General features: G+C 44.4%; 1 protein-coding gene across 5 annotated transcripts in view; it reads right to left on the reverse strand.

Annotated features, from left to right (window-relative positions):
- LOC126162444 (uncharacterized) overlaps positions 1 to 22,206 on the reverse strand; it is a 300,063-nt gene that overhangs the window by 252,602 nt on the left and 25,255 nt on the right. For 2 of the 5 annotated variants that reach the window (XM_049918956.1, XM_049918953.1), the window contains exons 1-2: positions 22,037 to 22,168; positions 15,803 to 15,912 (exon numbers count right to left, since the gene is read on the reverse strand). Coding sequence is in view for 3 of the 5 variants with exons in the window: in XM_049918953.1 (XP_049774910.1) it covers positions 15,803 to 15,904 (102 nt within the window). In the remaining 2 variants the exon portion in view is untranslated. Of the gene's footprint in view, positions 1 to 15,802; positions 15,913 to 22,036; positions 22,169 to 22,206 lie in introns of those variants that run through there. The other 3 variants (XM_049918957.1, XM_049918954.1, XM_049918955.1) reach the window with 2 other exon arrangements.

Below are 22,206 nucleotides of genomic sequence, written 5' to 3' on the forward strand. Positions count from 1 at the left end.
GATCTTTTCACGAGAAATTTCAATCACAAACATCTGTTCTGAATGCCAAAACATTATTTCCTCGGGAACTTACACAGGAAGAAACCATAGTAATAATGTAATTCAAGGCTCGCAAGAAAAGATTTAAGTGGTCCTTTTTCCCGCACACTGTTAATGAGTGGGACGGTAGAGAAATAGTCCGAACCTTCTGCCAGGCACGTAAGTCAGGATTGCAAAGAAATCTTGTTGATGTAGTCATGTAGATGTAACAACGAAATTATGTTGTAATTGCGACATGTGACTTTCATTTGATTTGAACATCGAAGTTGTTTGCTGTTTATTTACTTTTTGTTCATTAGTTTCAGCCATATACGAACACCTAGGTGCGTAAAATTGATATGGAAATAAAGCGTGATGCATGGAACAATAACAATAAATTCTTACCTGCTTGTTATGGTACTGCAGTGTCTGCCAGCGTCTTCTGAAGTGGATATCGCAAAAGACGTTCCTAGGGTGTTTATAAATGGATATTGCAGACGACTTCGAAAAAAGTTTGAATGTAGCTTCGAAAAAGTTCCGTGATCAAACGATCTGAGTTGCTGGCGAATACAGTTTATCCTCACTAGACCGTATATATTATCATTATACATGAGGTGAATAGGGTTCCGCCGGGTGCTGTGGCCGAGCGGAGCCAGGCGCCTCAGTCGCGAACCGCACGGCTACTTCAGTCGCAGGTTGGAATCCTACCTCGGGCATAGGTGTCTGTGATGTCCTTAGGCTAGCTAGGTTTAAGTAGTTCTAGGTCTAGGGGCTGCTGTCATAAGCAGTTTGGTCACATAGCTCTTGTAGACATTTTTTGACCTTTCGCGTAAATTTTCTTTATATAAACGGCCGTATCTTTAGATCGCGTTTACATAAAAGCTCACTTTTTTACACCACCAAGGGTCCGGTTACCGCAAGAAGTGCGATACATTTCCGCTTATTATACAGTATTTTGCTATTTCGATAAACATCCCGAATGGTTGTCACATAAGCGGTGACATAAAGGAAGAAAATTCGTGTTTTTGAGTCCAGAAAGCTCTATGCAACAGAAACTGCAGATCATTTTGCCATTTTCATTGCGAAATTGCCGGCTTATTCATATCTGGGGTAATAATAGAGGGCTGTCTGGGTTGTCTGCTAGCGTAGTGAAAGGAAGGTCTGGTTTGTTTTCGATTCTAATCTCGATGGAGGCAGGTAGAATATCAGTAAAGCAATTTTAAGAAATTCTCGCGTCCCCAATACGTTTTATCGCTACCTTTATTCTGTACTGGCGCCCTGTGCATCTCAATATGACACTCTTGTAGAATCTCATGCATGTTACTGCCTACTTTTTCCGCTTCTGTCAATAATGGAATTGACTTAAGTGTGGCACTGAATGATTTTTAACTGAATTTCGTTATGAATCTTCACGCATTGCTAAATTTGCACACTTTCATGGTAGGTCAGCAACGGTAATCCAGTATGACTGGTCTGAACGTTGACACAGACCGTTTCGCGGCCGAATGCGGATAATATTTTGCTACATCGTAACGATCCGGGGTTATTTGTCTTACTAAAACAGTTATGTTATCTCGATAAGTTGAAATTCATTTTTATTGGTACAGTTCATACCAATTAGCGTTTCTTCTTTCAATTCTGTCTTATATTTACGTGTTGTATTTAACACACTAATCAGCATTAATATAGTCTCACAAATTATTGAAAACAGCCTAAAAAGGTTCAGATAGTTAGTCAATTTCACGCCTGTGCATAGTATGTTGGTAGCACTTCGTCGCCTTGCTTGTTATGCTGTGTAGCAGACTTTAAAGCCGTGCGGATCAGCATAACGAAAAGGCGAGGGGTCTCGCTCGTTTTGTCCACGACTGTACATCTGATATGCTCGATGTCAACATGCAGACGGTATTTGTTTTTCGATATATCGGAAGAGAGAGAGAGAGAGAGAGAGAGATGTGGTAAAATCTTATTCTATTACAAGGGGTGGTATAGTTCGTTAAAGTTTGGATGCAAATAGTTCTCTCAAAACTATATCCATTTTGCCCATAAAACTAATTGAAATCGGCTGTATCTATTCTCGTGGAATCATGACTGTTTTTATTACTATCGTCACGTTTGAGTGTTTAAAAATAAGTGTTACTGCAAGTCCTGTGTTATTTCATACTTTATAGCCTCTAATTATAAAGAAGACACCACTCGAACACCACCCAACATTTGAATATATTGCGTATGATCAAATTTCTTACAAAACTATGAAGAATCTGCTGCTACTGCGACTGAATGTCTGATGTATGACAGAAATATTACAGCAGGTCGGTAGAGTGGAGTTATGGATCGAACATGTCGAATGTAAGTGCACATATGGTTTTTGACTTTAATGTAACGGAAGAGAGAGAGAGAGAGGGAGAGAGAGAGAGAGAGAGATAGGGAGAGAGAGGGAGACGCAATAAAATTTTATAGGAGGTGCTATTACAAGAGAGGCTTTCACGATTTGTTTCGTAAACGCTGGTGTAATATAGCTTCGCATTGGTAAAATGGAACCTCTCATAGCGCACAAAACCGCAAGGAAGCGGCTAGGATTGCAGGATGCTCAAGAAGAGGATACAGACAACGCAGCTCTACTTCTGCCAGTATCTGTGAGGACCGGGCGTGAGTCGTGCTTCGATAGCTCAGATGGTAGAGCACTTGCCCGCGAAAGGCAAAGGTCCCGAGTTCGAGTCTCGGTTGGGCACACAGTTTTAATCTGCCAGGAAGTTTCATATCAGCGCACACTCCGCTGCAGAGTGAAAATCTCATTCTAGTACAGAGTGATGTTATCCGTCGAATCCCGAGTCACTGTGACAAATGATTCTGGCCACCAGTTAAGTGCGAAGAGAGAGGGGGCAACAACTCGTCCCACACCACATATGTTGATGTACGTCATCGGTATGGTCTAAGTGTTACGGTGTCAGCAGGCATTATGTACAATGGCCGAACACCACTGCATATCTTTGCCCGAGATACCATTACAGAAATCGATATTGCAGGGAGGTTATTTGGATCACGACCGTCTGTTCAGGGCTGCAGTAGGTCTCGACTTTATGTTTATGGACGCCAATACTCGCTTACAAAGGATCGCTAAGATGTCGGACACATTGAAATGCGATGGTAGTGAACGTATGGAGTGGCCTGTGTAGCTCCTGACATATACCCTATAGAGCATGCCTGGGATGCTCTTGGAAGACGTGTTTCTCAACGAATATCCTCCTCCCGAACCGTGCAAGAACTGGAAACCGCGTTGAGAGAGGAGTTGGACTCCCCATGAACTGCTCAACAGTTTGGTGGCCAGCATAAATAACAGGTGCAAAAGATGCATTAATATTCAAGAAGAGCATATTCTGTGCTGAGAGTCCCGTATCGACCTTTATGTTGGGAGCCTGACCTGCAGGAAACTTGAGAGTTATTTATGTCTGTTTTTTGCTTCACGACGTGGTTTAATTGTTCGATTTCCTCATAAATATTCCACTCCACCTCTATTACCTATGTACTGTGTTTAATGTTGTCCATCAATGCCTGTGATTACTCCTGTCCAACAATCTCTCTGTTCCTTAGGCCGTGTCCTACGTGAGCGACAGAAGCGACCGACAGCGAGCGACTTCTGGATACGCGACACCCCAGCAACAAGCAGCAGCATCGGGCGAAAAGCTCGGGTGCCCTGTGTACGAGCGACCGTGTCGCGCTACAAGATGGCTGCTTAGAGCCAACCAGCTGTTTCTATAAAACGGCGCCGCTGAACTGTAGAATACTGTACCTGGAGATTAAGGCTACAAAATTAGGTTTCCTTAAGAAAATAAAGCGGAAAGGAGAGCTGTGCATGACATTTACAAAGGGAGGAATCTCCATGGAGAATTTCATAAACATCATCAATGGCGAAGATCACCATGTAAGTTCTTCGAATACACGTGAATGAGCAGAGGAGCGCTCGACTATCTCATTAATAAATTTAATACGAATGTTTCTGCATGATCAAGCACTTTTAACAGCCAATAAATGCAGCAGAATGACTGACTACATGACCAGCTACCCTAAATACACCAATAAATGGACAAATTGAAACACAACAAGTACGGGTTAGCTGTGGTGTAATTGTAGCGTAACACATTGTGATCTAAACAGTCTGTAAACGTAAATGCATACAAAATTTTTGAAAAGAAAGTCAAACGTTTTGTGTAATGATTTGTCTAAAAGTATGAAATAAAAAATATTAGGAAAATATTAGGGAAATTAGGAAACGTTTGGTGCACCTCATTTTCTGTTCATGATTTCGAGCATCATTCAAAGACACGTAGAACGTTTCTCTGATCAACTTATTTCTTTTACACACATCATTTCATAAAATATTTGATTGATTTCTTTCATTTTTTTATTTTCAAGTTTTATTCAGAAAGCATGATCTTACTGACTCCTCGTTTGCCTTCCTCACATACTTGATTCGAAGAAAGCATTTTTGACATTTAAATACGGCACCAATTTATCTTTTCATGTGCAAACCAGCTAGGCCTTGAACAGATGAAATTTTTGACATTTCATTTACATAGCTTGGCAGCAGCTTTTCGTGAAATATTTCAATTTTTCCTCAACTCATTAATTAAGTTTCAGTTAATTACCCTGATTACTTTCAAACAGTTAAATATTTTCATGCAAAATTAGGCCTCACGCTGGTCACTTTCATACCCCGTTTACCTGTTTCTCTCCCCGTGTTTGACTATGAAAATTCGGACAAAACCTAACGGTGTAATTTATAGGAAGTTTTGTTTTCGCTCTGCTCACGCGTTTACAAAAACTATCGAGTGTTAATCATACCATAAAATAGTCCTTTCTGCATACTGTCATTTCCAAAAATCGTCGTTTCGATATCTTGAACGGTTAATGAGATACGACGATTTTTACGACCACTTGATTCCCGAAACACAGGAAAGGTTCGGACGCGCCGCAAGCGACCCGTCCGCAGATATATCAATATCTCAAGAATGAAGAGAGGTAATATCCTGGCCTCAACTTTAAATACAATTTAAATATATTGGTTACATTTCATACGCAATAATGTATGGCCTTTATGAACTATACGGAAAGTCTACGCAATGTGATTTTACCTTTGCAAATTCTTAAAAATTTCGTACAGCCATGTACCCAATTTCCTGCAGCACAGTAACTATGATGAATAACGAAAATAAATTCAGACCTTTATCGTTTAAATGCGTCAAGCTATAAGATGCGGAAGACTCAAATTTTTTCAGCGAATAGTTTTCTTAAAATCGGATGATAAGTATTTCATAGCTGCCGTCGCGTCTGCCCCACTGCTTTGTCGAGAAGATACGTGGCTGTCGCTCTCTGTCGCGCATGCTGCAGCGACAAGATTCAAACACGTTTGAATTCAGACGTCGCCAGTTGCACAGGGAGACAGACACCGACACAGATGTCACTCACGTAGGACAGCTCCGTAAGTATACCTGCGGTTGTATTTTGTCGCCTGGAGCTGTCGCGCGCGCTTTCGGTCGCATCTGTCGCTCACGTAGGACACGGCCTTAGCAGTTGCCAAGCTATGCAATGAACTTCCACAAAATACACACCGGTCGCAGCAGATGGAGTATAATTAATAGTAGGTGTTCATCCGATCCTCCACTACTAGTGTAATTCATAAAGTGAAACTGTTTATACGTGCCAGTCGGTTTTATGGAATCAGAGCAGTAAGACGGATCGATGGGAGGACATGACAGAATGGTAGGAAAGGCCTAAAAAATGAAGATTACAGCTTAACGTCCCGTCGACAGCGCGATCATTAGAGAGGGAGCACAAGCTCGGATTGTTGGAGGATGGTGAAGGTTTCAAAGGAACCATCCCGACATTTGCGTGGTCCGATTTTCGGGAAATCGCAGAAAACTTATGTCTGAATGGACGGACACGGAATAAACCGTCGCCCTCCCGAATGCGAGTCCAGTGTGATAATCGATGTGCCACCTCGCAAAATGATAGAAAGGACCTATCGTGTTCGAACGAACACCTTACCACACCATGGACGAAACTACTCGATTTGTTGGTGTATCGACGCAAGCATCCAAGGTGTCCACAAATAACAGAATACCACTCTCAGCCATGTAACTCACTGTGACAGCAGTGATCTAAAAAGATCCTAACCAGCACAGGCCAGAGACGAGTGTTCCTCGTAGTCAATGAAATGTGACAGGAATTGCTGCTATCGGTGAATGGAACATCTCAGCCACTTTCCGAGCGACCATTGCCAGGGAAACTGCATGCAGTGGAGTCTGGAACCTCGCAAACGACCCCGTTACTCATTAGGCGTACAGCAAGTTTTCTATGGATTAAACAACAGAGAAACCGGACAGTTGCTGAACTTAGGCGCGAGTCGTTGAGTGCGCCAACGGCGCAATTACGCGTTTCGCCCGCAGTGTATGGATGACTTCATTCAGGCCGGAGGTACTAGGTGGTTATAATTAAACTGCCGCTACTCACGAGGTCCAAAGTGAGCTGTAACTATCCTATGGCAGCAAAACTTGTTATATATTCTAATGCATTAACGCGGGACCGATTAACAGTGGAAAAACATAGTTCCACTTTCGGCCACCAGAAGCAAATCTGGCGCTGTGAATACAAGAAAGACTTATTGTCTCCATATGTAGTAGATTAGGAACGGCACATGGGCAGAAAAGGTCAAATAAGTGAGGAAGGCATACGTTGATTTTATTATTAACCGCCACTTACGCAGTTGGTTCAATATTAGCATCGGAGACGTTATCAACAATTGCTCGCAACAGTTCTGGTGGAATCTGAGCAACATGTTCCTGTACACCGGCCTTCAGATCGGGCCGAGACCGAACATGTTGCATTAAGCAGATCTTTCACAGGGCGAGTGACATGAGGTGTTATCCCATCTTGCACGAAAGTGCAAGTAGGAATCACATGCTATACAAGGAGATCTCGATAACGTGCAGACGTCATGATACACCTTATAGACCTTCCGGGTGTATTCTCTTCAAAGAACGGACCGATGATAAAGGTGCTTCTGAATCCACACCACACACTCACACACGGCGAGAGCAATGACTCTTCGTGCAGAATACGCGATTTAATGGTCCTTCAAATTCGGCACTATTTACTGTCCCTTTAGTGTAAAATGTGCCTCAACACTTCACTGGATATTGCCTGGCCAAATGTCATCAACTTAGATCTGTTCCAGAAACCAAAGCGCCAATTGAGAGCGTTGCTGCAGATCTTCAGGTTTCAGTTGGTTCACCGCCTGGATCTTGTACGGGCACAAGTGTAAAATAGATCTCAAAATATCCGTACTGTTGATCATGGGATGGACAATCCTCGTGACACTGCCCAAGCACTAGCACTACGTAGGGCACGTGCTGCATTGCCAGTTACAGCAACGGCAATCTCGACAACAACTCCCACAGGGATAGGACGCCTTCCTCTTCCAGATTCCACACGAATCTCACCTGTGCCTTCGAATTTCACTGTCGTCTTCTTTAAACCATTTAAGGACATCGGGCCTCACCACAGACTTTCCAGTCGGCCATTATGGCTTGCCAAATGACAGGATGGATGTCATATTGTCACAGACACATTGTAGGATTTGCGGCTGGTGGCCAGAATTGGAACTAATCTTTCTCCGGCGTACATCGGTCCTGCATTAACGCATTAGCATATACACCACGTTTTGCTGTCATGTGATAATTACAGCCCACACAGGACTTCCACGAGTAGCTTCACTTTAATTACAGCCACTCAGTAGTTCTATGATGTAGGGGTGTTTTTTGTACCACCACTTAAATTTATTCATTCAGGTTATCGTCGTTAGCACGAATAGAGATGTTCATTTCAACATTCTCGGTGACCACGTATTTCCAGTTCTTCGTCTTCATGATAAGTGTGCTGTCGACTCTTTCATCTTCCAAGATAACAACTGTGTTTACAGGGCTGCACACACACGTTCCTGACTTGAGGACACTCTGTCAGCCTATCGCACATCGGCTGGCTCGCTAAATCCCCTGATCTTAATGCAACAGAAAAGTCCGGAACGATTTGGAACAATAAGTGGAACGCAGCAGTCAGTAACCCCGAAATTTGGTAGCGCAACTGGATCTAATCATCAATAAACCCTAAAGCTGGATACGGCATGCATGAAGAAACTTGCGATCTCTCTTCCTCGTTGAACTGAGATCATTATTAAGGCTACATGCAGTATTACGTGATGTCTCCTGGGAGTGACTAATTTTTGTCCGGCGTTCTTATGAACAAGTAACATCGGACGTGAACACAGATTCTATATCTGCAGAATCAAAACAGGGAGAAGATCGACTACTTGTACCTTGACTTTATCATTTTATACTTACGATTGCTAGGCTCCACAGTATTATGTGTAAAACTCGGGTACATGGTGCATTAATAAATCCATGCCACTTATTTGTGAAAAATTTAAAAAATAACTTTGCTTTGGAAATCATTATTGGCGAGCTAGCTGTCTTGGAAACGGGGATCACTTTTGGAATGAGGAACCATGAGGCACTCCACTGCAAAGTTGACGTTTAAACAGGTAGGCGGAACTCAATAACTAAGATACTAGCGATCCTGTCAGATGCACACCACTGGTATTCCCATAGTTTCCACTGGAGCATCAAGAACCACGTGACTCACAGCATATACGTCTGTTAACTAGCCTGCGGCCCTCCCTGCGCGCAATCACTGGTTTTGTCTTCGTAATGACACATTTCATCAGCAGCTGTAAGCGCTTTGCAACACGCACAAAGAACCGTCCATTGGTGGCGGTTGTGGAGGAGACAACATTAAATTGGCACCTGGCAAATGTAATATGTACCGAAAACTTTGTGAGTCTCTGTCATTCTATGCGATACAAACTGACATGTTACGACAGCAGTTTCACGCCCACACTTGCCTCACACTTCTATGTACATGTACACGTAAACCATACTCCGCAAGCCACCCAACGGTTCCCTGTTCCCTGTTCCACTCCTGCATGGCGGGTGGGAAGAATGATTGTCATAAGCCTCTGTATTGGCTCTGATTTCTCGAATTTTCTTATCGTGGTCATTTCCTGAGATGTACACTATGTGATCAAAAGTATCCGGAAACCTGGCTGAAAATGACTTACAAGTATGTGGCGCCCTCCATCGGTAATGCTGGAATTCAGTGTGGTGTTGGCCCAGCCTTACCCTTGATGACAGCTTCCATTGTCGCAGCTTGCATTCAATCAGGTGCTGGAAGGTTTCTTGGGGAATGGCAGTGCTGCACCAAGGAGAGGTATTGACGTCGACTGGTGAGACCTAGCATGAAGTCGGCGTTCCAAAACATCCCAAAGGTGTTCTATAGGATTTAGGTCAGGACTCTGTGCAGGCCAGTCAATTACAGGGATGTTACTGTCATGTAACCACTCCGCCAGAGGTCGTGCATTATGAACAGGTGCTCTATCGTGTTGAAAGATGCAATCGCCATCCCCGAATTGCTCTTCAGCAGTGGGAAGCAAGAAGGTGCTTAAAACATCAATGTAGGCCTGTACTGTGATAGTGCCACGCAAATAACAACGGGTGCAAGCCCCCTTCATGAAAAACAACGACCACACCATAACACCACTGCCTTCGAATTTTACTGTTGGCACTACACACGCTAGCAGATGACGTTCACCAGGCATTCGCCATACCCACACCCTGTCATCGGATCGCCACATTGTGTACTCCACACAACGTTATTCCACTGTTCAATCATGCAATGTTCATGCTCGTTACACCAAGCGAGGCGTCGTCTGGCATTTACCAGCGTGATGTGTGGCTTATGAACAGCCGCTCGACCATGAAATTCAAGTTTCCTTAGTGTCTACTTGCAGTGGATCCAGATGCAGTTTGGAATTCATGTGTGATGGTCTGGGTAGATGTCTGCCTGTTACACATTACGACCATCTTCAGCTGTCGGGGATCTCTGTCAGCCTACAGACGAGGTCGGCCTGTACGCTTTTGTGCTGTACGTGTCCCTTCACGTTTCCACTGCACTATCACATCGGAAACAGTGGGCCTAGGGATGTTTAGGAGTGTGTAAATCTGGCGTACAGACGTATGACACAAGTGACACCCGATCACCTGACTACGGTCGAAGTCCGTGAGTTCCGCGGAGCGCCCCATTCTGCTCTCTCACGATGTCTAATGACTACTGAGGTCGCTGATATGGAGTACCTGGCAGAAGGCGACAGCACAATGCACCTAATATGAGATATGTATGTTTTTTAGGGTGTCCGGATACTTTTGATCACATAATGTATGTAGTAGGATGTAGTATGTTGTCCGACTCTTCCCAGAAAGGGCTCGGTCGGAATGTCAATAGTAAATCTCTTCATGATACACAATGCCTCTCTTTTAACGTCTGCACTGGAGTTTGCAGAGCATCTCTGTAACCCTGTCGCACGGACCAAACGAGCCCGCGACGAAAAGTGCCGCTCTTTGTTGGATCTTCTCTACCTGTTCTATGAATCCTACCTGTTAAGGGTCCCAGATTGATGAGCAATATCTTAAGATTCTTCCTATAATTTCAGCATGGTATCTGCTTTTCTTGTTATTTGTTTTATGTGGTCATTCCACTTATGATCACTCTGGATAATTACTCCTACATATTTTACGATGGATATTGTTTCTAGCAATTTGTGGCCAATAGAGTAGTTGTACAGCCGTGTATTTCTTTTCGTGTGTGCATTCAGTGTCAACTGCCAGAGCCCACACGACTGATCAATCCTCTGCAGGTCATTCTGCAAATCTGTACTGTCTTCAGGCGTTGCTACTTTCTTATGGACAAGCACGTCGTCTTCGAATAGTCTTTAAGAGCTTCCTACGCTTCCTTTACATCGTTTATATATACTGTAAACAGTTAACGGTCCTATCAAACTTCCCTATGGTGCTCCGGAAACCACCTTTAAACCTGTCGATTTTGTTCCGTTAAGAGTGACTTGTTCAGTTCTACCTGCAAGGAAGTCTTGAAACCAGTAACAAATCTGGTCCAATACTCGGTAAGCTCGTGCTTTTTTTACTAAATGGCAGTGCGGGGTTGTGTCAAATGTCTTCCTGAATTCAAGCAATACGGCATCTACCTGAGCACCGTTTCTACAGCGCTATCGATCTCATGGAAAAACAGAGCGAGATGAGTTTCACAAGATCTCTGTTTGCGGAATTCATGTTGGTTTTCAATAGGAGATTTTCGTTCTCCGAAAACCTCATAATTCTTGTGCGTAAAACATGGTCCATAATTCTGCAACAGATTGATGTCAACGATTTAGGCCTATAATTAAGTGCATCTGTCCAACGACCTTTCACCACCAGGATTCGAACTGGCTAGTGCGATAGCAGCCTCGACTATGGTATCGAGTTTTAGGCAAATGCGTAGTAGTTACTTTGCTAAAGCTGTATTCCACACAGTCCAGAGAAGATTTGTCTCTTCGCTCAAAATACACTCCTGGAAATTGAAATAAGAACACCGTGAATTCATTGTCCCAGGAAGGGGAAACTTTATTGACACATTCCTGGGGTCAGATACATCACATGATCACACTGACAGAACCACAGGCACATAGACACAGGCAACAGAGCAGGCACAATGTCGGCACTAGTACAGTGTATATCCACCTTTCGCAGCAATGCAGGCTGCTATTCTCCCATGGAGACGATCGTAGAGATGCTGGATGTAGTCCTGTGGAACGGCTTGCCATGCCATTTCCACCTGGCGCCTCAGTTGGACCAGCGTTCGTGCTGGACGTGCAGACCGCGTGAGACGACGCTTCATCCAGTCCCAAACATGCTCAATGGGGGACAGATCCGGAGATCTTGCTGGCCAGGGTAGTTGACTTACACCTTCTAGAGCACGTTGGGTGGCACGGGATACATGCGGACGTGCATTGTCCTGTTGGAACAGCAAGTTCCCTTGCCGGTCTAGGAATGGTAGAACTATGGCTTCGATGACGGTTTGGATGTACCGTGCACTATTCAGTGTCCCCTCGACGATCACCAGTGGTGTACGGCCAGTGTAGGAGATCGCTCCCCACACCATGATGCCGGGCGTTGGCCCTGTGTGCCTCGGTCGTATGCAGTCCTGATTGTGGCGCTCACCTGCACGGCGCCAAACACGCATACGACCATCATTGGCACCAAGGCAGAAGCGACTCTCATCGCTGAAGACGACACGTCTCCATTCGTCCCTCCATTCACGCCTGTCGCGACACCACTGGAGGCGGGCTGCACGATGTTGGGGCGTGAGCGGAAGACGGCCTAACGGTGTGCGGGACCGTAGCCCAGCTTCATGGAGACGGTTGCGAATGGTTCTCGCCGATACCCCAGGAGCAACAGTGTCCCTAATTTGCTGGGAAGTGGCGGTGCGGTCCCCTACGGCACTGCGTAGGATCCTACGGTCTTGGCGTGCATCCGTGCGTCGCTGCGGTCCGGTCCCAGGTCGGCGGGCACGTGCACCTTCCGCCGACCACTGGCGACAACATCGATGTACTGTGGAGACCTCACGCCCCACGTGTTGAGCAATTCGGCGGTACGTCCACCCGGCCTCCCGCATGCCCACTATACGCCCTCGCTCAAAGTCCGTCAACTGCACATACGGTTCTCGCAGTATCCGGAGCAAGTATGGTGGGTCTGACACACCGGTGTCAATGTGTTCTTTTTTCCATTTCCAGGAGTGTATATGTAGTTTAATGTAAACGTAGGCTTCCGCGGCCGTTGTCACAGCCAATAAAATTATTCTGGGTTTGAGGCTGCATTGTCATCTGTAAAATTCCGTCGTTTCGGCAACTGTTGCAAGGCGCCACCCTCAGGGCGTATTGCTAACTGCTGAATGAGCACTAGTTTGGATACTTTTATACTATGGAGGAGTGCTGTCATTGGATGTGAGGGTGAGGAGGTCTTTGCATTGCGTGTTGTCATTGGTGAAAATGGGTGTGTTCCATTGGAGTTTTCTTTTCTGCTTGCCATTGGTTGAAATCTGCGAATAGGAGACTGAGCGACGACTACAGCGTAGAGTTGTTTACCAACTGCCCAGTATCGACTAGGCCGCGTCAGCGCTATGTGTACCCTCCACATATGTGGCCTACGGCACGCCTGTTGCTATGCGAGAGCTGTCCTTCCGTAAAGCTGTCACAGCTGGCAGCCAAGACGATGGAAGTCGGTACCTGTCTTCTCTATTCGTATTGTCAGGTCGCTTGGCTATTTCTATAACCTCTCTAATCTTCCTCCTCAAACTAAACGGCTGTCCCGCCAGTACGCGGGCCTCTCGAAATTCGATCTTCATCCTGCACTGTTCCTGATGTTCTACCACCGATTTGTTGTATTGTTTGAGGCGGATATATCTCTTGTGTTCAGTTAACCTTGTGCTTACTGGACGCCCAGTCTCATCTACATACAACAGTCCGCATTCGCACCCGATTTCATAAACTCCGCCGGCATGAAACTTGTCAATTGTATCTTCCGTCGAGTCCAGAATGTCTTTTATTTTGTTGTTGCTACAAAAAATCGGCTTAATGCTTGCCCGACGGAGAATTTTGCCCAGATGTTCAGTAACCCTTTGCACATATGATAGCACGACGGTGTTCTGTGCTTCGTTCTGCATTTCCCTGTTGCCCTCCACCTTCTACATCAACATCTACCTACATACTCCGCAATCCACCATACGGTGCGTGGCGGAGGGTACCTCGTACCACAAGTAGCATCTTCTCTCCCTGTTCCACTCCCAAACAGAACGAAAGAACTTATCTTTGTGGTCTTTCCGCGAAATGTAAGTTGGCGGCAGTAAAATTGTACTGTAGTCAACCTCAAATGCTGGTTTTCTAAATTTCCTCAGTAGCGATTCACGAAAAGAACGCCTCCTTTCCTCTAGAGACTCCCACCCGAGTTCCTGAAGCATTTCCGTAACACTCGCGTGATGATCAAACCTACCAGTAACAAATCTAGCAGCCTGCCTCTGAATTGCTTCTATGTCCTCCCTCAATCTGACCTGATAGGGATCCCAAACGCTCGAGCAGTACTCAAGAATAGGTCGTATTAGTGTTTTATAAGCGGTCTCCTTTACAGATGAACCACATCTTCCCAAAATTCTACCAATGAACCGAAGACGACTATCCGCCTTCCCCACAACTGCCATTACATGCTTGTCCCATTTCATATCGCTCTGCAATGTTACGCCCAAATATTTAATCGACGTGGCTGTGTCAAGCGCTACACTACTAATGGAGTATTCAAACATTACAGGATTCTTTTTTCCTATTCATCTGCATTAATTTACATTTATCTATATTTAGAGTTAGCTGCCATTCTTTACACCAATCACAAATCCTGTCCAAGTCATCTTGTAACCACCTACAACCACTCAACGGCGACACCTTCCCGTACACCACAGCATCATCAGCAAACAGCCGCACATTGCTATCCACCCTATCCAAAAGATCATTTATGTAGACAGAAAACAACAGCGGACCCACCACACTTCCGTGGGGCACTCCAGATGATACCCTCACCTCCGATGAACACTCACATCGTACTGGGTTCTATTACTTAAGAAGTCTTCGAGCCACTCACATACTTGGGAACCAATCCCATATGCTCGTACCTTAGTTAGGAGTCTGCAGTGGGGAACCGAGTCAAACGCTTTCCGGAAGTCAAGGAATATGGCATCTGTCTGATACCCTTCATCCATGGTTCGCAAGATATCATGTGAGAAAAGGGTGAGTTGCGTTTTACAGGAGCGATGCTTTCTAAAGCCGTGCTGATGCATGGACAGCAACTTCCCTGTCTCAAGGAAATTCATTATATTCGAACTGAGGATATGTTCGAGAATCCTGCATCCTTCGGTGCCATTGTTTTGTGTATCATCCTCGTGTAGTAGCCATTAGCTCCAAAAATGGACCTGAGGTTCTGTAGTTCAGCTTGTAGGTTGTGTTCATCACTGATCCTGTAGGCTCTTTTAGTTAGAGTTTGCAGGGCCGAATTCTTTTGCGTAGGATGGTGGTGGGAGGATGCATGCAGGTACCTGTCAGTCTTGGTAGGCTTCCTATAAACTCTGCCTCCAAGCTTCCCCTCTGGATTACAGTAAATTTCCACGTCGAGAAAAGGCAATACCCCATTCTTTTCCATCTCCATGGTAAAGTGAATTTTGCTGTGCTGCTTATTGAGATATTCGTGAAAGTTCTGAAGCTCTTCTTCTCCGTGTGGCCAAATAACAAAGGTGTCATCAACATATCGTAGCCAGCATTCTGGGCGTAATAGTGTGGACTGGAGTGCTGTTTCTTCGAACGCTTGCATCCAATGACAGCACTCCTCCATAGTATATAAGTATCCAAACTAGTGCTCATTCATCAGTTAGCAATACACCTTGCAACAGTCGCCGAAACGTCGGAATTTTACAGATGACAATGCGGCCTCAAACCCAGAAGAATTTTTTTGACTATGTTTAGTTTGTCACTTACCGAAAAACCCTCGCAGCCAAAACGCTGCAGAAGAGAACTTGTAAATTGGTTCATGCTGACCCTGCACGAGTTTCAGGGAAACATTGGCAAACTGAGAATTCATGACCGAATAAGTGGCCTTTTCAGAACCATCAGGTTGGAGGTACTGGTAATGGCAGTGGTTCGACTGCTGGACTGCTGAACATTTTTAACACCACACAGATAAAATGCACGAACATGGAATGACACCAACAACACATTACATTTACCCTTTAGTAACAGTACCTTACTTACCTTTGATGCTGCCATCTGAATATACAGACCCCTGTGGTGTAAATTCTGTTGCCGGCAGCGAACGAAAAGTTTCGGTGCGTATCTCGCAATACGTGGGATCATCGACACACCTGTAATGGCGAACGAACTTTTCACTACTTAAAAAACGTAACAATGAAATGAAGGAGCATTGTGAGGTCTCAGTTATGGATAGATGTAGTTACTGTTGATTTTCTGAAAATTAAAAAAAAAGGTAGCAGACCAAATACTACTCAGAGTGTATCGAACATCACCGACAAAATTTCTAAAGTTGCCCTGGTAATTCTTCTAAGTATGATGGTATGAGTGGCATGTCGCTTCCTGTGGCTCATTACAGAGTAATTATCGGTTCGTTAGGCCATTTACCGTTGTATCTCTGAAAATACCTCCACAACAGTGCAAAATGCCTATAATATGCAATCACCGAAGCTTACAACACAAAACGCAGAAGGATGCAGTAACACTCAGATGCAAAAGCACTGTGATGTGGTTTCCGTCGCTGCAGGAACAGCTCAGCGTAGCATGTTCATCTACATACATACTCCGAAAGCCGCCGTACGCTGCGTGACGATGGGCACCCTGTACCATCACTATACTCCCTCTGTACGCCGAGAGAAGAGCTCTGACAGCTGGCAGCGCAGTTGCCAGTATTCGGCAAGGACGGGCAGCGGGCCAACAGCGGTCGCCCAGCACTGCGACAACAAACGATCTGATTGGCCGTCGTGGATGCGCAAAGCACGTGCGCCAAGGCTGCGTCAACTGTTCTTCTCTCGCCGTACGCAGTGTAGACACTTCCTTTCCTTTACCACTCGCAAATAGAGCAAGGGAAAAATAATTATCTGTGTGCCTCCGTATGAGCACTAATTTCTCGATCATATATGCATGGCCCTTACGCAAAATGTATCTTGGTGGCAGTAGAATCGTTCTGCAGCCAGCTTCAAATATCGGTTCCCTAAATTTTCTCAACAGTGCTCCTCGAAAAGATCATTGCCTTGCCTCCAGGGATTCTCACCTGAGTTTCCAAAGCATCTCCGTAATATTTTCGTGTTGCTCGAATCTGCTGATTACAAATTTAGCAGCCAGCCTCTGAATTATTTTGGTGTCTTCCTTTAATCTGACCTAATGCGGATCCCAAACACTCGAGCAGTATTCAAGAATAGGTGTCACTAGTGTCCTACATGCTGTCTTCTTTACAGATGAACCACACTTTCCCAAAATCCTCCAATAAACTGAAGTCGACTATTCGCCTTCGCTGCCACAATCCTCCTATGCTCGTTCCATTTCATTTCACTTTGCAACGTTGCATCCAGAAATTCAAACGACATGACTATGTCAAGCAGAAAACTACTAATGCTATGTTGGAACATTATGGGTTTGTTTTTCCTGCTAATCTGCGTTAACTTACATTTTTCTGCATTTATAGCTAGCTGCCATTCGTCACAACAACTAGAAATGTTATCGAAGTCATCTCACCCAATGACGTGCTGCTCTTCCACTGCATTCAGTGGTCAGCTCTTCATCAGTAAATCTATCCATACTGTTGCATACAACGAACATTGTAGGAACAACAAGCCCGAGACGGAACTGAACAGTGCTGAATGCAAACTTGAGGGAGAAGAGTAAAGAGGACGGTACTGTTACCAACAGCAAGTGCCGTGAGTGAATGGAACCAGTTTGTTTTCAAACAAGACTTTTGTCGCACACCCACAATATTTGCGCTAGTATGCAGATTTTTCAGTGCAATTCATGTACAAAGATAAATAAGTGTCAGAAGTGAAATGAAATTCAATTACTCCGTAACGAGCCACTGTAGACCACAAGTCTCTTTTACCAAAATACTCAAAAATATATACCACCGAAATGTTCTCGTCAGAGTTTGGTTTTACCCTGTATACTACACCGGGTTCATCAAGTGAAGTTAGCATGTTGTTGTTGTGGTCTTCAGTCCTGAGCCTGGTTTGATGCAGCTCTCCATGCTACTCTATCCTGTGCAAGCTTCTTCATCTCCCAGTACCTACTGCAACCTACATCCTTCTGAATCTGTTTAGTGTATTCATATCTTGGTCTCCCTCTACGATTTTTACCCTCCACGCTGCCCTCCAATACTAAACTGGTGATCCCTTGATGCCTCAAAATATGTCCTACCAACTGATCCCTTCTTCTAGTCAAGTTGTGCCACAAATTTCTCTACTCCCCAATTCTATTCAATACCTCCTCCTTAGTTATATGATCTACCCATCTAACCTTCAGCATTCTTCTGTAGCACCACATTTCGAAAGCTTCTATTCTCTTTTTGTCTAAACTATTTATCGTCCACGTTTCACTTCCATAGATGGCTACACTCCATACAAATACTTTCAGAAACGACTTCCTGACACTTAAATCTATACTCGATGTTAGCAAATTTCTCTTCTTCAGAAACGCTTTCCTTGCCATTGGCAGTCTACATTTTATATCCTCTCTACTTCGACCATCATCAGTTATTTTGCTCCCCAAATAGAAAAACTCATTTACTGCTTTAAGCGCCTCTTTTCCTAATCTAATAGCCTCGGCATCACCCAATTTAATTCGACTACATTCCATTATCCTCCTTTTAGCTTTTGTTGATGTTCATCTTATATCCTCCTTTCAAGACACTGTCCATTCCGTTCAGCTGCTCTTCCAGGTCGTTTGCTGTCTCTGACAGAATTACTATGTCATCGGCAAACCTAAAAGTTTTAATTTTTTCTCCATGGATTTTAATTCCTACTCCGAATTTTATTTTGTTTCCTTTACTGCTTGCTCAACATACAGATTGAATAACATCAGGGATAGGTTACAACACTGTCTCACTCCCTTCCCAACCACTGCTTCCCTTTCATGCCCCTCGACTCTTATAACTGCCACCTGGTTTCTGTACATATTGTAAATAGCCTTTCGCTCCCTGTATTTTACCCCTGCCACCTTCAAATGAATAATGACGTGTTAATAGGAACCTACATGTCAACAGCGGGAATTTAGCTTTTACGAGTAAAGAAACTCGGCAGCAGTAAGTCTGGTGGAAGCATCCAAGGAAAGTCGTTTGAGAGTGAATCGTATTACTCAAACATTAGTGAACAAGTAGGCACTTTTGACATTCTTGCTAACGAAATTTAACCGCTACTACAAGAATCGTTTAGGCCGTTCGCACACAGAGCGACTGAAAACGAAGCGAACGGGCAGGCGATGTACATTGGCAACGCAATTCTGCATACGGGGAAACTCGGAAATAAGAAACGGCAGTTGCCGAGTGTGAGCATGGAGGAGAGGGAGAGTATTGTTATTCGCACCCGAGCATCTTTTGCTTACACTCGACATGTCGACCGCAGATTCAAGCTCAGAGGGAAGTTCTCTATTAAGAAAACTAAGAAAATTCTGGATTCGTCCGTGCATGGAAAGAAATGTAAACTGCAGGCATTATGGAGTAGTCACGGAGCTGTGGCAGACAGATTCAAAATTCGTAGCTTTTTATAGAACGAATAAACAGTGCTTCACTAATTTGGCTTTGTTGATTTCTTTCGCCATATGACAGCATTACTTTAATTTTAAAAACTAAAGTACCTCGAGATTTATATACCGGTACACGGAAATGCGATAGTGGTTTGTGCTCGTTAAATCATGCGCATGTGAACACCATGTACCGGAGATCTGTGCCTTTTCACTGTTTGGTTCCACATGACAATGTAATTTTACAGAACGACAAAGGCAGTTAGTCGCACAAAATTTGTTTACAATTTTTTGAACATTTTCTTCCATCGACGTGCAGTTAATATTATTTCAAACAATATACGTACAGTACCTTTCCTGGCCAAGACAATGCTATTAATATCCAAACATAGGCCTTAATTTGAGGAAGAAGTTTCTGAGGATGCACGTTTGGAGCACAGCATTGTACGGCGCTGAAACACGGACTGAGTGAAAACCGGAACAAAAGAGAGTCGAAGCTTTTCAGATGTGGCGCTACACACGAATGTTAAAAATTAGGGGGACCGATAAGTTAAGCAATTAGGAGGTTCTCCGCAGAATCGACGAGGAGAAGGTACGTATGGAAAACACTGACAAGAAGAACGGAAAGGATGATAGGATATCTGTGTAGACATCAGGGATTAACTTCCATGGTAATACAGGAAGCTGTAGAGTGTAAAAACTGTAGAGGAAAGTAGAGATTGGAATACATCTACGAGGCGTGTTTTTTAATTAAGAACCGTTTTGGAAAAAAAAAAAAAAGAAAACGTGCTAAGATATCTCAATAATTTTATTTTTTCATGAAAGCCTCTACCTTAATCTACGCACTGGCGCCAGTCTGATTGTTCCTTGTTTACGTTGTGTACTGAGTGTTTAAGATGCCTCCGATAATCGTGAGCCCCACCGACTGTGAAGTACGGGCTGTTATAAGATTTCTTAGTGCTAAAGGCGTAAAAGCGATCGATATTCATCGTGAGATCTGTGCAGTTTACGGAGAAAACATTATGAGTGATGGAATGATAAGAAAGTGGGTGAGAGCATTTAAAGATAGCCGCACAAATACGCATGATGAACAACGGAGTTTGCGTCCTTCGGTCGTTAATGAAAGTTTGGTGCGGGAAGTGGACAATAAGGTGAGAGAAAACAGACGCTTTACGATTTCCTCTTGCGGGATGACTTTCCTAATGTTTCTCGTAGTGTTTTGTATGGCATTGTGACCGAGCACTTGAAATACCGAAAATTGTGCACACGTTGGGTACCGAAAATGTTGACGGATGAGCACAAAACGTGCGGTAGCGTTCTCGCTTCCCACGCCCGGGTTCCCGGGTTCGATTCCCGGCGGGGTCAGGGATTTTCTCTGCCTCGTGATGGCTGGGTGTTGTGTGCTGTCCTTAGGTTAGTTAGGTTTAAGTAGTTCTTAGTTCTAGGGGATTGATGACCATAGATGTTAAGTCCCATAGTGCTCAGAGCCATTTGAACCATTTTTTAGCACAAAACCAAACGTTTAGACAGTGCATTGACTTTCCTTGAGCGGCACCACAACGACGGTGATGATTTCTTAAGCCAAATTGTTACGGGCTATGAAACGTGGGTGGCCTACGTCGCACCAGAATCAAAGCAACAGTCCGTAGAAGTTGAGCAAGGGCATCGTTTTGCTGCAGGACAATGCCCATCCGCATGTGGCGAATCAGACCAAAGATCTCATCATCACATCTTTTCGATGGGAAACTCTAGATCATCTTCCGTACAGCCCCGATCTTGCGCCCAATGACTACCATCTGTTCTGCACTTGAAGAAACACCTGGGCGGTCAGCGTCTTCAAGACGATGACGAAGTCAAAACAGTGGTGATGCAGTGGTTAACAAGTCTGGCGGCAGACTTCTATGAGGAGGGTATTCAAAAACTGGTACAACGTTACGACTAGTGCCTCAATATTGACGGTAATTATGTAGAAAAGTAGATCATGGTAGAGGCTTTCATGTAAAACTAAAATTATTGAGATATCTTAGCACGTCTTTTTTAATTTCAAAACGGTACTTACTTAAAAAAACACGCCTCGTAGCTAATAAATGAGGACGTGGATTGCAACTGCTACTCTGAGATGAAGAGGTTGACACAGGAGAGGAATTCGCGACGGGGCGCATCAAACCAGTCAGAGGACTATGTATATTAGGATCTACACATGCCATATGAAATTCTTTTCCCTCTACACAGCTCAGTTTTTCTGTCAAATGTCTCCTGCGGTAGCCTGGGAGCTTGTAGTCGTATAAAATGAGATGTTTTTCGACTTCCCGTGCAAAGCTATTGTTCACAAACTATTCTTTCATCTTCAAATTAAACCAGTAATAGCTGAGCTGTGTCCGGATACGAAGCAACTCAGATGGCTTGACAACGCGGGCGCCGAGTCGCTGGAAACTGGTTGTCAACGCACTGCAAGCGATTGATTGGCGAGTCACGTGGCCGTCTGCGGCGCCCTATCTAACAGGACAGGAAGTGTTTCCCCTATCAACTTATGTTGGCAACAAGTGAGGTTTGAGTCGCTCCCTGCGCAGATGACCTTAACAACGATCGAAACTATAAATGTATCATTTAAATTAATAACATTAACTCTATGTTACAAGCTAACGGAAAACGTCGCAAGCGTTACTTAGATTTATATAGTGAACAGGTATGTTGGATCTGCAGTTAAGCAGCACGACCATAGCGTTTACACGCGCAAACATGCAAACTCACCGACCTCTAGCGACTCTGGGTCGTCACACGAGGCAACTGCTGCCAAGACCGGCGCGCGGCAACAAGATAACACTCAAGGAAGTCACCACTTGAGATTCCCCCACCCGGTACTCCGGACATAAAGGTCAAGTTTGCTCGCTGAAAGTCGATGTGTACTTGACAAAACAGAG

This window comes from Schistocerca cancellata, chromosome 2 (assembly GCF_023864275.1).
Source record: "Schistocerca cancellata isolate TAMUIC-IGC-003103 chromosome 2, iqSchCanc2.1, whole genome shotgun sequence".
In the NCBI taxonomy this organism is placed as follows: domain Eukaryota; kingdom Metazoa; phylum Arthropoda; class Insecta; order Orthoptera; family Acrididae; genus Schistocerca; species Schistocerca cancellata.